This window comes from Nanorana parkeri, unplaced genomic scaffold, assembly GCF_000935625.1.
Source record: "Nanorana parkeri isolate BGI_ZX_2015 unplaced genomic scaffold, ASM93562v1 scaffold518, whole genome shotgun sequence".
NCBI lineage: Eukaryota > Metazoa > Chordata > Amphibia > Anura > Dicroglossidae > Nanorana > Nanorana parkeri.
This window is the reverse complement of record NW_017306786.1, coordinates 946,067-964,243: the sequence shown is the minus strand read 5'-3', so window position 1 is coordinate 964,243 and position 18,177 is coordinate 946,067. Positions and strand designations below refer to the sequence as shown.

At 43.0% G+C, this 18,177-nt stretch overlaps 1 protein-coding gene across 1 annotated transcript in view; it reads left to right on the top strand.

Moving 5' to 3' along the window:
* Positions 1 to 18,177, top strand: part of ANO9 (anoctamin 9) — a 61,402-nt gene that overhangs the window by 5,611 nt on the left and 37,614 nt on the right. Inside the window, exons 2-4 of the mRNA XM_018561351.1 lie at positions 8,986 to 9,042; positions 15,772 to 15,885; positions 16,704 to 16,840. Coding sequence (XP_018416853.1) covers positions 8,986 to 9,042; positions 15,772 to 15,885; positions 16,704 to 16,840 — 308 coding nt within the window. The remainder of the gene's footprint in view (positions 1 to 8,985; positions 9,043 to 15,771; positions 15,886 to 16,703; positions 16,841 to 18,177) is intronic.

Sequence of the window (18,177 nt, the reverse complement as noted above, 5' to 3'; positions counted from 1 at the left end):
GCTCAGTAGATCGGGAAGTGAGCAAACACATACCAGCGTTCGCTCACCTCTCGATCCTGTCACAGCTCTCTGCCGTGACAGGGGAGGGGCTGGATTCCCCCCTCCCCGCTCCGATCCTCCAGCGCTGACTGGCGGAACAGACGGGGGAGGCGGCGGGTACAGCTGGCTCTGCCTCTAGATAGGCAGAGCCAGCTGTCACTCACGCAGCTGGGCAGATCCAGACATAATTGTCGGGATCTGTTTCAGCTGCTGCGTCTCAGTATACCGCGAGTTGTAGCTCGCGGTATACTGAGCTTAGGGTGACGGGAGGACGCTAGTTTGTGTCCTCCCGTTACCCTTAGGAGAACTATGGGGAAAAGCCCTAACCCCATAGTTCTCCTTTAACTAATATCAAAGGGGTAATGAGACCAGCCAATCAGAATCCTTTCAGTGTTAGTGAATGGCACTAAACTATATATGAATTTGAGAGCCTAAGGTGGCTGGAGAAGATCAGAGTAATGAAGAGAGGCACAGAGGTGCATATATAGATGGAGATATAAATATATATTTGGGTATTTATATATTTTATACGTCCACCATATATTTCATCACTACACCATAGACTTGTATTGGGCAGCCAATCGGGTCCACCTAAAAAACTAACAGGAGGATCCGGTTGGACCGGCCTTAAGGCCCCTTTACAAAGATCACAAGTCAACAGAGGTTCCGATTGCACTCTCTGTTTTACTTCTGTTGTGCTGTGTTCCATATTCTTTTCTTTTTTGGGCAATCTTTAAATGAAGTAGCATGTCCTGAGTGGACATACTTCACTGTATTGCCTTTTTCTTAACTTGCATTGTGCTTACATGTGTTAGCAGGTGTTTGACACATTGCGCTAAAAAAAAAAAAGGAGCATGCTCTACTTTTTAGGGGTTTTTTTTTTCCAGTGCACTGCAACGCAGCACAATACAGCAGTGTAAACTGGCACCTTTCACACCCATATATATTTTAGTGCTCTTGCATTAGCATCCATTAAAAAATGCCAGTGCAATGCAATGGATCTGGTGTGAATGGGGCCTAAATATACCCCTTTGCTTTTAACAGACTTCTCTGTCAGAGCTTGGGAAATGCACCTGCTCATGAAAAGGAATTATCAAAGTCAAAGTACCAGGGCAACTCTGATACGCAATAATGACTCACAGGGCCATTATTTAACATCTATCTTTGGAAACCTGAGTCTTCCCGCGTAGGGTTGCGAAACCTTTTTTTTTTTCTTTCATTAGTCATGTGATTAATCTAGCTACTTCGTCAAAGATTTTTTTTTTGGTATGTTTGTGCAATGAAATTTATACATACAGGTTCTGAACAACAGACATTTATTTAAACTGAACTTTTTAGGATGTTTGAAATTTTGTTTGGCTTTTAACATTTTGATCGAACAAAAACCACATTCACTGTTAGAACTTTGAACTTTGTTCCTTCAATGAAACAAATGCCATCCTACCTCTTCTTTATTTTCCATTACTACCGTGGAAAACAGTCGTTGATTTTAACACATTATAGGGTTATTAAAGCATCATTGTTGCATATATCTACTGCTAGCAAGCAATAGATATATGCAAAAACATTTTTAAAAAGTTGAAAAGGGTTCAAACGTACCTTTTGTCTCCGCCGCGCACTCCCGTCCAAGCATCTGATGATTCTCGGGCAGCCGCAAAGGATCTTGGGGCGGGCGCATGTGCAGTTCAGATCTTCGGCCGGGAGACGAGGAGAGACATAGGGTAAGCTATAACAGCTTCAACTCTTCTGGGAAGGCTGTCCACAAGCTTTAGGAGCGTGTCTATGGGAATGTTTGACCATCCTTCCAGAAGCGCATTTGTGAGGCCAGGTACTGATGGACGAGAAGGCCGGGCTCGCAGTCTCCGCTCTAATTCATCCCAAAGGTGTTCTGTCAGGTTGAGGTCAGGACTCTGTGCAGGCCAGTCAAGTTCCTCCACCCCAAACTGGCTCATCCATGTCTTTATGGACCTTGCATTGTGCACTGGTGTGCAGCCATGTTGGAACAGGAAGGGGCCATCCCCAAACTGTTCCCACAAAGTTGGGTGCATTAAATTTGTCCAAAATGTCTTGGTATGCTGATGCCTTCAAGAGTTCCCTTCACTGGAACTAAGTGGCCAAGCCCAACCCCTGAGCAACAACCCCACACCATAATCCCCCCTCCACCAAACTTTACACTTGGCACAATGCAGTCAGGCAAGTTGCGTTCTCCTGACAACCACCAAACCCAGACAGGTCCATCGGATTTCCAGACAGAGAAGCGTGATTCGTCTCCACTTCTGTAGAGTCCAGTGGTGGCGTGCTTTACATCACGGCATCCGACGCTTTGCATTGCACTTGGTGATGTAAGGCTTGGATGCAGCTGCTTGGCCATGGAAACTCATTCCATGAAGCTCTCTACGCACTGTTGTTGTGCCAATCTAAAGGCCACACGAAGTTTGGAGGTCTGTAGCTATTGACTCTGCAGACAGTTGGCGACTTCTACGCACTCTGTGCTTCAGCATGCGCTGACCCCGCTCTGTCTTTTTACGTGGCCTACCACTTCGTGGCTGAGTTGCTGTTGTTCCCAGTTGCTTCCACTTTGTTATAGTACCACTAACAGGTGACTGTTGAATAATTAGTAGCAAGGAAATTTCACGGAACACCTGAATCCAATGATTTGGAGGGGTGTCCCAATACTTTTGGCAATATAGTGTATATTAACATGCCAGGTCTAGGCTACCACTGCAAGCCACTCTGTCTTTTGGAAATGGGGCACATTGGCACAGCCTACTGCCCATTGGAAAGTAGGGCCACTGACTACAGTCATGCAACTAGCAGGAAGACATTATAGTTGTCTGTGAAAGTTTTTCCTTAAAAATTAGAAAAATTTAGTTACAATCCACACCCTCATCCCCCACACACAGATTCTTCATTTAGTTTAGTGGTGACCATAGTCCTTTATTGCTAGAGTTAGAATACAGTGATATAACACTGCACCTTATAGCACTTGGTGCTGGAGGACCCCCTAATACAGAGTTTTTCAACCTTTTTTAGTCACCGCGCCATTTACAAATATGCAAAATCTTGAGGAACCTGAGTCTTAAATGTTATAGATTTTAAGGGGGACCCCACGCAAGTATACACAAAATGGGGTTCCCCCCTCACACTATAGTGCCCCCTTCCAATGAAGATTTCCCCCCTTCACATCAGGAGTCCCCCTTTCACATCAGAAGCCCCTCTTTTAAATGAGAGTTGCCCCCTCACTTTCACATCAGTGAAAGGGTGGGGGGGACTCCCCTTTAAACCAGGAACCCCCCTGGGTCCACTTTTTAAACCAGGAACCCCCTTCACATCAGTCTTCACCCCCCTTCACATTTACAGTCCCACTACTATAAACATTTTGAGGCACCCCTGAGGAAGCCAAAAGGCACACCAGCGTGCCACGGCACCCTTGTTGAGAAAGGCTGTCCTAATCTACAGATAGTCATTGTGCCTGAAAGGATTCTCTCAACCCAGTGAATCCTGTACCATCCCTTTATCCTACATGCAGCTTCCAGCAGCAGAACTTCTTGAAAGTACTTGCACACATTAAGAAGAGCTCTGTGATTGCTTAGCAGTTAAAGGTCCACCACTTTGACTCTAACATAGCAAATCAATGTAGACCGATCCTCCATTTTTGCCATGTAAGCTATCATTAAAAAAAAAAAGGATAAGGGCACAGATTTTTTAACACCATATGTCTTGTCGTAGCAAAAATCCCCTGCACACACGCCACATAAACGGTGTCACACTTTTCTATCTTACCTGTCCAGACATGAATTATCTCTACACCGTATTTTGTTTTCTGTCGTAGGAAAGGCTGCTCCCCTTTACACATTGTGAGCCATTGAACAGGCCTGTGTAGGCCACAATAACAAATGGTTTCTTGCAGTTAAAGAACGGTCAAAATTCTAAAATCAAGCATTGAAAAAAAAACCATTAATCTTTTAGGCCCCATTCACACCAGGGTGTTTAGTTGTACGTTTTTTTCCATGCATGCAACATAACATTCCATGTATTCCTATGGGGGCCGTTCACACAAATGCACTGAATCACGCCTCAAATCTGCATTATGCTTGAAATAGCTTCTCTTGTGGCACTTATCAGCCCGTTTTGCTCCATAGACTTCAATGGAAACCTGCCAATCAGTGCGTTTTTTGTGTGCTTTTTTTTAGGAGTGTTTTTGTAGCTCAGGCTGCTCTGCATTGGAGAATTGTAAACCGAGCTGAAAATGCACCTTAAAAGCTTTTACTTAAAAACAGAAAATGCTTGTAAAACGCGCTGAAACGCACATTAGAATCGTGCAGAAATGCTGTTGCCCTGGTGTGAATAGAGTCTTCAATTGGTCCCTTTGACTGTACAGCTGGCCACAAGAGAGCAGAAGTTCTTTTGGGGTGTATTGGTCTCTCTCTTGGAGATTCTACAGGAACAGGAGGTGAGGGGAAATCTCCCAATGGGGACATCTGTTCTGGTGATCGCTGTATAAGGGCCCATTCACACCAGGGCGAGTTCAGATCCACGCGGTTACAGCACTGATCTTGCAAGGGAGATTTTGGGAGTTTTTAATTGCGTTTCAGCACTGAAGCACAATAAAAAAACGCCCAAAACCGTGCTGATCAGCACCGTTCCATTGAAACCTGTATGGAAACCGCACCGATCAGCGCAGCAAAAATAGTGCAGGGAGCAGTTTGGGCTGGGGGCGGTTCCGATCGCGCAGACCCGCGCGGTCACATGAACGGTCCCCATAGCAATGTGTGGGATCGTTCAAGTCGGCGGATCTGTGCGGCTGAATCCGCGCAGCCGAACCAACCCGGTGTGAATGGGGTCTCCGAGGGGATTTTCTCATTTGGAGAAATTTCCTCCTAGTGTCTCTAGGACAAGAAGAGGAAGTAAATCTCATTAGGACAAAGACATAAATAATAAACCTGACAGGAACTTTACCCTTTCCTACTCTGTCCAAAACAAAAAAAACTCACCCTTTAAACTAAACCCTAAACTCAGGAGTTAAATCTTAAAAATACATTCAAGTACCTTAACTATTAACAAAAATGTATCTTATCACCTTTTTGGCTGTAGATCCTCAAATCATCTCTGAATTGGTGCTGACACTGTCCTTCCTTCTGTAGGGTGGCTTCTTTTGTTCCCCATGGTCCCTGTGTGTGTTGTAAAGTAGCCACCACTCCAAGCTCGCTCCCATGATGGACTACAATCTCAATACAAATTAGTAACTACACGTGAGATTGTAGTCCCATCACGGGAGTGAGATTGAAGCAGTGGATACTTTACAACACACACAGGGACCATGGGGAACAATAGTAGCCACCCTCCAGAAGGAAGGACAGTGTCAGCACAAATTCAGATAATTTAGGATCTACAGCCAAGTGATACACAAATAAGCTACAGTTTTGTTAATAGTTGGGGTACTTGAATACATTTTTAAGATTTAACTCCTCCTGAGTCTTGTGGAGTCTGGTGGGAAAATTCTCCCGATGGCTTCCAGATGGGAGATATGAATGTTTCTGCCTACCTTGAGGTGTTCTCATCCTCCTCTTTTATTCTTCATAATATAAACATAATGAATACCAAACAGGGAAAGTAGGATCTTGCTTGGCATTAATATTCATTTATTTTATTTATTTAGTGGTGGCAATGCATAGTCTTTAATAGCAAACTGTTAAAATACATGACCATTTGTTATTATGGAAGTCATTAATTATCAGGCTAAATTATCAAGTATAAATGGTGGCCTACACCCATTATTAAATATGGATTTAAAATATGGTTTTGGGGCACAGAGGTTTGAATTCCACCTACTCCTTCCTTGGTGTTCCTAACATGTAACCCTTATTTAGAACAGAAATGTGATGACATGGCCATCAGTTTGAGTTAAATGTGTATTGGTGTTGAGTTGTGTTTAATTGTGTTATTCTGGGCAACCTGTTTATGAAAAGACTGTCAGCACCACTCCTCGTTATCTGTCTTCGTACTCTGAAGGAGCTTAGGACAATGACATTCTGGCCAGGCTGCTGCTATGGCTGTCTGCATCTCTTAAGCAGGTGGACCCCTGCTGAGTTGTGCAGACCGAATGTCTGGGGAGGGCAGGGTGGATGTGATGGGATTATATTCTGATCTGATCGCTTTCTGTATAAAAGGTTGCACAGTCTCTCAATAAATCAGAGTTTGTTTCACCCTACACTCGGTCTTGGCTAGTGACTGGGGAAACTGGGAGCTAAATATCAGCGTGTTGCAATACCTCCTGAGCAAGGAAGAATACAGCGGCAGACATACTCATCCTGAGTACTGGGGTCCGTCACAAGAAATACAGGCTGTAGAGGTGTTGACAGCTTCTTTACGCCTGTTAGTGATATCATCAATAAATTCACCCCATCCTCTGTCTAGCTGGATAAACCACTTGTCACTTATGCCTCTTGCAGAAAATCTGTCATGAGAGAATAATGGGTCCTCATTTTGAAGATTTTCCTTGGCTGTCTTCCTTTTTTTTTTTTTTAGCTCCAGCTGCTGACATAGAATAAAGATAGTCAATTCTGACACTCATTTCCAGATGCAGCAAGAACTCTAGCATTTTTTAGAAAAGAGAGCCCCTCTATTTCACTTATGAAATGTTCACTTTATTGAATAAGCAAATCATATCCACAGTCAATAAATATCTGAATGCACAACAAGCTTTATATTCATTCGTACATCTTTTATTGTAGTTTATACAAATAAGCAGTGTAGTATCAACCTCCGGCCAGCCAAATGTTACACGTGCTGACAAGAAGCATGCCGATAAGAATAGAAAACAGAGTGATACCATCGCTGTGCTGCTTCTCCTTTCACTGTCCAATCACAGACTGGGTCAGGTCCAGGATGACCTGGGCTCAGAGGATGTGGGTTGAATGATACCGGCCATCAGACTGAGGACATCTATTGGCAGAAAAAGTACTCCATGGGAAATCTCTGACTTGAAGGAAAATATTGCAGCAAAAGCTGGTTTTGTTTTTTCATTTTTTTTAAATGGGCTAATCATTTTATCTTTTTGTTGGCTGGGGTCAGTGGCGTCACAAGGGGGTTGCAAGGGGAGCGGCCCGCACCCGGCTGACACCATTGCAGGGATGACACCAAAATGACCGAGTCATTTTGGTATCACCCTCTCTAAAAAGTCGGGCACTCCGTCATGGACCGAGAGCCCGACAGTGTGAGGAGGGGACCTGGCGGAATACCTTTATCCCGCTGGGTGAAGGTCCCATCCTCTCTCTGACGGCGTCCATCAGACGGCTGCGCATGCGCGATGACACGTCACGCACACGCTAGATGACGACACGGCGGGGTGTCACCCGGTCTGGAGACCAGGTGACATAAATTGCATACACAGAGGACAGGGAATAGGAAGCTTCACATGCATATCTGTTACAGAACAAGTATAGGGTTCACTTATTTTACAGTGGCTTAAAGAGTAACACAGCCCTAGGAGTTTTAGAGGCTGATATAAATAGCAGCTATTTAGCCTTTTTCCACAGTCATAACACTACTTTTAAAAAACAAATGTAGCAGAGTATTCAAAAATACTCTGGTACATTTCTAAAACACAGCGTTGTGATTTACAAATGTACTCTCTCTTCAAGACTCGAAGCAAAGCCTTATTCAAATTAATAGATTGTAAGCCCTCAGGGGCAGGGCCCTCCTTACCATCTTGTCTTGAATTGTATTGTAATTGTAAAGTGCTGCGCAAACTGTTGCTGCTATATACAGTAATTCTTGTATAATAATAATGTAAAAAAATGTGGGAACAGGCAGAGAAGAGACCTGTCAAAGTCATGTGACAGGGCTCTCCTACTATCACACTATGTTGTGCAGAGAACACTCTATAGGGCGTCCGGGTTCCACACTCCACTCTGTAATTTATCATTAAAACTGCAAATGTTGGCACAGTGTGGAGTAAGCAATGCGTCTTTTTTTTTTTTCATCTGGAGACACATTGTTGGATACCTTTTTTAAAAATTGAATCATATTAACCATCCTGGGAATATTGTTGCTGGTGACCACTAGTCTCGATTGGGATTGATATTATATTGATATATACATATATATGGTGTTGTCCATGATTATTGCATTTTTACAGAGCCATGTGTGGGGTATTTTTTAGGATTTTACAAGTTTGTCCGATGTGTATGTATGGTGTTTGCAATTTTTGGAATAAAACTATTTTCATTGAACATAAATTGATATTCACTATCATTCTATGTTGGGATTTCTGTGAAAGGGGAAATAGACTTTTGAATATTTATTTATTTAGGAGACCCACATAGATTTATTTATTATTAGTGTGCAGCCCCTTGCCCTGTGTATATACCAATGTGTCTTCTCCCCATTAAATAGAACTTTCGGTGGTAGGATTCAGAATCAATGCAAGCCTCTTTACATGCCAGTGGTGGGCCACACTTCTCCTTTCACACCTGTGGGCAGCAGAAATTGTTCATAGGTCTATAGGGGTATCTGGCATGGTGTGTTTAGCAAGATCCGTACTCAAATCAACCTCCTGACTACAACTAGGTCTACAAAAATAACCAGGAAGGAACCGCTCATTGTAAAGCATCTCTCCCATACCCGTGTCCACCTGCACCAACTCTCTGAGTGCCAGTTCTGAAGCACTTCAGCCAAGCTCCTCTCTGAGATCCTTGTCCCACCAATTAGTTAGGAGGACTTACAGTGGAGTCAGATTGAACCAACCTGCTTGATAGCACATAGATACTATACGGAGACACTTTTTCCCTCATGACTGGCTTTCTTGAAGATCACTTGTGATGTTGGCATGTAGTCAATATTTGAGCTTCTGCGTGACCTACAAATTACATGTTATGTATAGAATTCATTCTAAAGTGGATCCCAATGTGCACATATTTAATCTTTTACCTCTTTGTCTTCCAGGAACCTGGGACTCCTTGGCAAGAGAACTTGCTGCTCTTGGATCCTTTGACCTCTGTTGTGAGTGCAACCTTCTTACATATTTGGTACTCGTAGGGCTACTCAAACTTAATGAAAAACTAAACTCAAGAAATGTAGTCGCTCTTCTCACACACTTATTTATATTTAAAGGGTAATATCATATTACTAATATGCCATTTCTGGCAGTATTCAGGTTTTTACGCTGTCGCTCACTCTAATTTGGTCACCTTCCTTCTGTTTCTTCTGCTTAGATAGAAGGACTGTTTGGAAATGATCTACATGCCTGACATGCTGATATCACTCATAAACTTGACCGATCTTGCTTGTCTGGAGGTTTTACAGTCACCAAGAATTTGCCATTTCTTGGTACTAGTCTGCGATGTCTACAGATCAGTAATTTATCGGTGGAAGTGATGTGTATATCTTTAGAATATCTTATGCTGCCTATCAGAAGAGGTTGCGTGGATCAGACCTGGATAGTAACTGTCCTATTAATGTCCTCATTTAGTGATGGCATGAGAATCTGTAACCTGCAAGACGTGCTATTCTTATCTTTTACCTTTCAAGGTCTTTAAGCAGCGATTAGATAAATCCTTTATATAAAATAAAAACCCACAAGGGAACAACATGTAGATAGAGGGGGGAGGGGGATATCGCTAGAGGATCCTTATCAGGAATAAAGAAAACAGTTCAGTGGCTATCATCTGTCATGTCCTTCTATCGTTGACACACTGCTGACATATGCTTGCTGGAAGGCTAAAACTATTCAGACGTGTCCTGTTCTGTAAGGGTATCCTCAAAATAATTTATATTCATATGAAATATATATACATTACATTACTCCAGTGATACTTGGGCAAGGTATTCAGATGGCAAGCTATTTAAGTCTGGTTTTATAGGAAAGTTTTTCTCTTTCTGTATTCAGAAATGTGATATGATCATGTGTTTGTGGTAAAAAACCTTAATGCCATCTGGACTCCTGATCCCTGGCAATCTATTCAGTCAGGGAGTGCAGTTTCCTTTTCTAAATTACCAGCCTCAAACTGGCAAGATAAATGGAGCTCGGACAAATGGTTTTCTTTTCAAGCTAATCTCCTGGCAGATTAAAAAAAACACCAATGCATGCAAGTATATGTTCAATATAAAATAAAAAAAGCAGCTAGTGTATGACTTGGTATCAGCAACCCCCTGTGCAACAGAGCTCACACAGGAAGAAGCAATGCAATAAGCTAATCAGCTGTGCTGCATGTTGGTAGGAGGAGAAAGCAGGGTAACAGAGAGATGATCTCACCACTGTGCGGCTTCTCCTTTCACTGTCCAGTCACAGGCTGGCAGACCTAGTTGTAGTATTTAACTGAAGTAGAAAAAGTCAGGTCTCCAGGTTGGCTCTGCAAATCTCAGGAATGAATGGACAGATGTAGAAAAGCTCTCATATATGTTTAATCTGTGTATTTAGCTGTTTACCTGAAGTTCAGCTTTAAAGCTGATTTGAGTTGTGATGCCTGCAGCTTTTTTTTTCTTTTCTTTTTTTGCCATCTGTGTCCCATTGGTGGTATTTCCCTTCACTTCTTGTCCCAACATCCACAACAGGAAGTTAGAGGAAATCCCTCCAAAAAGATGGTAATTCCTGGTGGTTAGCAGGGTCACCAGAACTAGCGCCCCCATTGAAAGATTATTCATCTATTCCTGTTCCGGTGACCACCCAAAATGTTGGATCTTCTTCCATATTTAGTCAAAACAGTCACCAGGACAAATGGGGTGAATCTCCATAACGGGGGCACAGACAGCAATAAAAACCTGATTGGGTTCTAATCCCTCTCCACTCTATCCAAGCTAAAAAACCTTTTGGCTTCAGTTGCACTTTAAGGGGGCTGAGAACTGTACATGGGGACATCCATTAGGTTTAACCCTTTCGCTGCCATCTGTAAGCTGTACGTCGCTGGCAGCAGGCCCCTCTAACCGCCATGACTGTTCAGCTGTGTAAAGCCATCAGTAGGTAGAAGGAAGAGAGAATGGTGAACAACTGTTCCCTGATCTCATCCCAGCTAAATGGGGTCAGAAGCGATGCTGATTGCATCACTTCCAGTCCCTCAGCTGTCATTTCCCAGCTTGTAAGCCCCCCTGTGTAATCCCAATGAAATAAAGTAAAAATGAAAGTTACAAATTTTAAAAAAGCGTTACGCATGATGGGTAATCTTAGTCATTTTTCTCTGCTTTCTTTTCAACAACAGTTTGAGTAGTTCCAGACCACTGTTATTGAAGAAAGCAAACCACTCATCTGTGGATTCTTGATCTACAAGTCCATCATTGTGCCAGAGCGAGAGCAATAATTCTAGGTCCAATATTCACAATTCTAAGCTGATGACCTGTGTGGGCTTTTAAACATCGCCTATGGCCAATTTGGGGAACTGTATTTTGTCGCCGTTGCAGCTGCCACCATTTTATTCCACAGAGTCTCTGCTATATAACTCTTGGAGGTTTTAAATAATTTTCAGGCCTAAAATGTAGATAATGTGTGCAAATAATGCCTTGGCAGTGAAAGGGTTAATACCATACTGGGTATAATAGGTGTAAAGTGTGCCCATGATTAAAAATGTCCATTTTATTTAATATGAATAGCCGTTGCTTCCAGATTGCTGATGGCCACATCTCATCTATTACATAGTGCCTCTCCCCCTCCCGAGACTTGCAGTCTAAGTGCCTGCTGGCTCCTGTCCTACCCCCTCCCACCCCTTGCACTCTACTGTTGTCCTATTAAAGGAGAACTATGGGGTTAAGTCTTTCCCCATAGTTCTCCTTAGGGTAACAACAGGAGGACACAAACTAGCATCCTCCCGTCACCCTAGGCTCAGTATATAGCGAGCTGCAGCTCGCGGTATACTGAGGCGCTGCAGTATACCGCAAGCAGCTGCTCGCGGTATACTGAGACGCTGAAGCGGATCTCGACAATTGTGCCGGGATCTGCCCAGCTGCGTGACTGACAGCTGGCTCTGCCTATCTAGAGGCAGAGCCAGCTGTACCCGCCCCCTCCCCCGTCCATTCCGCCAGTCAGCGCTGGCGGATGGGAGGGGGGAATCCCCAATCTACTGAGCCGACCTGTGACAGTCTCATTGTCACAGGTCGGCTAGAACTGAGGTGAGTGAAAAGCACTCACTTCCATAGTTCTCCTTTTTAATGTGATGGACTGCTCGACTGACCAATAGTAAGATAGAAAGATAGTGATGGGAGTTGGCAAACAAGTTGGTTGACATCTGGACTGCGGGTTTCATGGATGCTATGCGGAGATCAGATACAGTGAGCCTGCAACTGGAAGTGCCTGCTATTTATTATAGGCAACACTGAAGACATTTGCATTTCAGTTGTTATAAATTGACATTAGTGCAGGTAAAATGTAAGACTACCCATAAACATTTAAAAGATTCTCACCCAATCTGATCAATAATGATCTCTGACTATACAATAACTTGTGCACGGACCTCTGGTTTCACTCTACCTGTCTGAATATTTGCTTTTTTTAAACGACAGAAAATATAGGGTGTTGGGTAATGCCCCTTCACCCCCACATTAGTTGGGGTAATGCTGCAGAATCTGAGGGATCAAAGACCAGCAATGTGGCAGAGAGATCTCACTAACGTGAAGGATCAAAAGAATTAGTGGGCAAGGCAGGACTGGGTTGGGGGGGACAGGAGAGTATTTGTCCCCCAGACCCATCCAAAAAATGATTGACTAGTGGCCTTAAATGAAGATACTCCCTATTCATATCTCGGTCAGAGTGGAATTTGTAGTCAGTGGAATCTGTTGGGCATTCTATGGATTGTATATCTGTTCAGAGTTTAGACCTGCGGTCTTAAAGTATCCACTTCCTTTAGACCCCATTCCTCACGAAGCCTCCTATGGGTGATCAGCAAGTGCGGTCATCCGCAGCTACTTGCAGGCTGTGTAATTACTTGTGAACAGCTGCGGGCGCTGGTAGCTGTCATTGGATAATACCATGACACCGCCATGCACCCCTGTGGCAAAATGTGCATGCAGCCAAAGACAAAACCTACTTTTCACCATGACCACCGCTCACTGTGGCACACATTGTGTGGTGCACTTTCTTTAGACAACAGGAAACTGTCCTTACCATGAAAGGGCTAATTGATACCTGTTTCCTCCCATGCAAAAAGGTCCCAGACATCTCCTAGCAGTTGGTAATTTAAAGCTGAAGTTTTTCTGCTTACATATTGACTTCCCTGATTCCTACTAACCCCCTCACCTGCCTTCAACGTGCTAATGAAAATTTAAAATAAAATCTTCTTGTTTTTATTACATTTCTTATTTTAAACCCAGCGATGTCCTCAAGGGGTCTCCATGCTTCTCTATGTAATGCAGGCAGATCTGGGGGAGAGGTACATAGCTTCCTGACAACATCAGAGAACCCTGCCTCAGTACTGCTTTCAAGAGCCATCAGTCCTGATGCAAGCAGTGGGCTGTCTCCCGGAAGGATTTATGCAAATATCCAAATGCTTTGATGGGCGGATATTAGTCTTAAGGAGTGGCCATTCACACGCAGCCTAGTAACTAGCAATTCATTGCCTAAAAATAGTAATAAAAAAAGCACAAAACAAATGCAAAAACATCAGTACAAATGCTCAAAAAAAGCCAGAAAAAGTGCCCATAGATGCTCAGCTGAAGCGTGAACAGGGCCTAATACATTAATACAACCCTTAAGGTGCCCATACACTGCTCAATTTCTCGTACGAGAATCGCGGGAAATCCTGCGATCGTACGAGAATCGAGCAGTGTGAATGAAGACGTGCGACCGTTTCTACTGTACGGTTGCACGTCTTTTGTCTAAGGAGCACGCTAGAAAACCAGCCGGGAATCGTACGATTTTCGGCTGGTTTGAACGGTGCTCAGGAGACAAATGCCGAACGGGCCAGTGTGCGCACGCTGCCCGTTCAGCATTGCGGTCATCGGAAGCCCGCCCCTCAGGGGGGCGGGCTTGCGATGATCGAGAGCACGATCTGCCTGTCCAAGATGGGCAGATCGTACGTTTTTTTTAAGTACTTTACAACCATCGCAAGACTAAGGTCTTGCGATGGTTGTAAAGTGTATGGCCACCTTTATGCATTATTCTGTCAGTTGCAAAGATATGATTTCATCCTTTCTATAATTATTGTACAGGATAATTATTCTTCGAACTTTCTAATATTACCATATGTATTTGGGAGAATTCCTCGATAAAATAAGGTTCCATCTGTGGCACATCCATGCCAACATTCCCCCTATTTGGGCAGGCATCCTCAAAAACTGTGTGGGGATTGTCCTTTGTGGTTGGGTTTTACATATAATGATGAAGAATAATTTTAGATGGGTTTCAGAGTATAGTATGGGGCCTCATTCAAACGGGCTGTTAATGCCAACATGTGGCTTGTTTCTCCAAATGGAGAATAATTTATGATGGGTTTTAAAGTGTAGCATAGGACATTCACATTCACATGGGTTATTCATGCCAACCCGAGCTGGATTCGCATAGGGGCTGGTGAAGCTCTATAGCTGATGCTGTTCTGCATTGCTTTATTATGTATTGCTGGAATTTGTAGTCCTCTGTAGTTGGTGGTATTCTGCATTACTCTGTAATGCATTACTGGGATTTGTAGTCGTTTTTAGTCCGTAGTAGTATTCTGCATTGCTGTATAATTGCTGGGATTTGTAGTCCTCTATAGCTAATGGTATTCTGCATTTCAGTGTAATGTATTACTGGAATTTGTAGTCCTCTATAGTTGGCGGTATTCTGCATTGCTGTATATGGTATTGCTAAGATTTGTAGTCCTTCTACAGCTTGGAGTTAGTGGCAGATCTACCAGGGTCACAGTTGCAACCAGGCCCTGGCGCTCCACCACTGACTCCAAGCTGTAGAGAGACTAGAAATCATAGCCCAGACAGGAGGAAGAGGGCCCCTGTGACCGTCACCATTCCCATAAAAATCACACCGAAATCCTCAGCACCAGGCCCGTGATGCTGTTACACCGGCCCTGATGCCAACTGGTGGCTGGAATTTGCATATGGAGAATAATTTAAGAAGGGTTTAAGCATGTGATATAGGGCCTCATTCACAATGTCTATGCCAACATGTGGCAAACATCTGTGAATTACTGCAGTTTGGATCAAAGGTGGTTGTGGAAAGCTGTGGCTGCTCAGCCTATACAAAGCAATGACGGGAACCACTGCTGTCTGCTGCTACTTGCATGTATCCACACATCTAGCGGTTACCTCCAATTCAGGACAGATGTCCAACCCCAGTCGCAATCAGTCATGCGTTCAGCAGCAAATAGCTGTTGCTCATGTATGCCTGTCATTGCTTTGTACAGACTGCATGGCCGTAACTTCCCCAACCACCTGTGATGCCAGCTGCAAGGATTCACAATCTTCTGCCACATGTTGGCCCTAGGGCTCATTCAGAAGGGTGTGCATGTCTGCATGTTGTCTGCGCTCAAGTGCAATCACCTGGACTCACACAGATGTGCAGATTCGGGTGTGCGTGTGACTCTGTAATTGTGTACACGCTGCTGCTCGCAGTTACAGCACCTTCTGGGATCGGGTCTTATAAGTGTGCACACCAGTATGGACGTGTACTCTGGTCTGAATGAGCCCCAATAGTGTAAATGAGGAAACCTGTTCTGTGGTTTTCTTTCTTTTAACAGCTATACTTCCTATAAGCATCTTAATAGGGGTATATTATATGGACATCATGAACTCTATCTTTTTTTTATATCTTTCCAGGAGATGAAATGGGACTTTGTGCTGGTATGTGATTACAAGTCTATCGATAGTGAGGAGGAGGAGAAGAGGCGGAAATACATGTCCAAACTGGAACAAAGGCGCTTTAGGATAAAGGTAAGGTTTTGTCACACGGTGGGAGGGAGGGAAGCATTGATTCATCTAAACTCATAGCTAGTATATCAGGGGGAAAAATTAGGTTCTTATTTTGGAGTTTTCAGGGTGATGTATTTTTCATTCATTGCTTCATTTAGACCGCTTATATTACATTTATTGATGCTATGTTTACTTGGCATGAGCACAGTATCTTCTCACTGAGAAATTTTAAATCAAAAGGGCTCATTTACAACATAACTCACATTAAAACTCTCTGCAACACTATGGACCCATTCACACTATTAGTGGTGATTGGCATTTTTAGCAACTGAACAATGCCAACCACTGTTGATGCAAAACATCACACTGTTTTTGTTTTTTGATTTTAAACTTTATTTGGAGTGTACAAACTGTACATCCAATGCACACACCGCACATTACATGTAGGAAACAATTGTGCCTTAGTGGCAACTGGCATTTTAGGAGCTGTTCTACCCAGCCAGACATCTGGGTAAAAATATTTTCCCTTTCTCCCTAAATACACCTTCCTAAATACACCTTCCTACGAAAGATGGCTACCCTTCAGGTCACTGGAAGGGTCCAAATAAGAAAAATCTTTTTTTTTTCTCCTTCCTTTCAGTTGTGGAGCGCTGCATTGACATGTGTAAATTTGCATGGAACTTAAATGTAGACATGCTGCAATTTAACGCAATGCACTGCAACGCAACACTGTGTTGTGGTGTGAAAAAGCCGCATAGCATTTTCTGAAAGAGGCCAGAAATTGCAGCTTCCTAATTTATCTAACAGCAGGAAAAATTATAGATGTTTTGTCTTTCCAGAAATCTAGAGATGGAAAAAAGATATTTTATGGTGTCAGGGCACCTCCAGACATCTTTAGGAAATATGTCCGACTACTAAGAAACCCAGATCAAGGCACCCAGAACCTGAACAATGAACATGTCTCTGAAACAACCAGGTGAGCAATGTGTGTTCTACTCTTTTTTTACTAGACTTTTAGTTCTTTATTAAAGCGTAACTAAACCCAAAAGTAAAAAAAATAGGTGGTTATTCACAAAGTAGCGGAAGGATCCAGCCGTAGCTTCGGCTGATCCTTCGGCTCTCTTCGACCGCCAGAGCCCTTCGGTTCACTTGAACGGGCTTTTCACTATATCAGTTTACATCAATTTGCACATCTGTTGTCAGTTCAATTTACATTCAATTTACATTCATTTTTTACATATCCATAGTATGGTAAATTTCCATGATTCTTTGCTTCCCCCAATATGCATTGAGCTTGCCATGTTGTTTTACGACATCAGTCCTAAAAAAAACAGACATAACCTGAACTGATGTAAACTGATCATCAGTTTACATCAGGTTACATCAGTCCCAGTCAGTCAAAATGGAGAGCTGAACTGTCTCAAATGGTGTGAACTGATGGTCATCAGTTTTCAGCCGCACTGCCATAGAGATGCATTGTTTGTTTTTCATCAGCAAACAAGAGGGTTGGAAACCTGACAACCTGAACGCTCATGTGAAAGAGGCCTTACTGTCAAGGTGACAACGGTTTTACCAGGAAAATCTCTAATGGCAACACGGAGGGAAATAAAATTGCTAATAAAAAGGTAGAGTAGGAAAAGACTAGCATCCCCGTCATCGTTTTATTTTTGTCAGTTTCCCTGTTGCAGATTTTTCCTCACTCCCTGTCTGGTGAACACATTGTCACCATGGCAGTGAGTGAGGGGAAATCTCTCTAACTGAGCCCGGGATATTTTACCCACCAGGCCGGTAAAAATGGGACTAGTTGCCAATATTAATAAAAGGAAAGAAATTATAAGGCCAGTATTTTCCCCCAAAATGGTGGCAACCTTCTCTTTAGCCCAAACTGAAATCAGAGTTGTGCCTAGATATACACTTTGATAATGCTTGAGTCATAGGTCAGTAAGATTAGGGTAGGTAAATGGGGGCTTTGTGATTAATATCCAGAGTTAATTTCTGCCCCTGATGTTGTAGACATGTTGTCCCCATTCACTCCCATTGTCCTAAAGCATGCTGCTAGTTTAACTGAGTTATGTTTTAATTGCCTATTAATTGCCTTTCTCTGGATTATATATTGGCTTGCTCCTTTGCAATTGTTGCCATTGGAATAGGACAGGTTGAATGAGTACTCCTTTACAGTATATTACGTTATTTAGTGTTCTCCTCCCAAGAGCATGTTCCTATTGCAGAATGTGTTCCTGCTGTTTTTATCTTTTTTTCTTTTTTTTTTTTTTTTTTTAGGATTCGCATTGTTTATTTTATTCTTTACAAAAC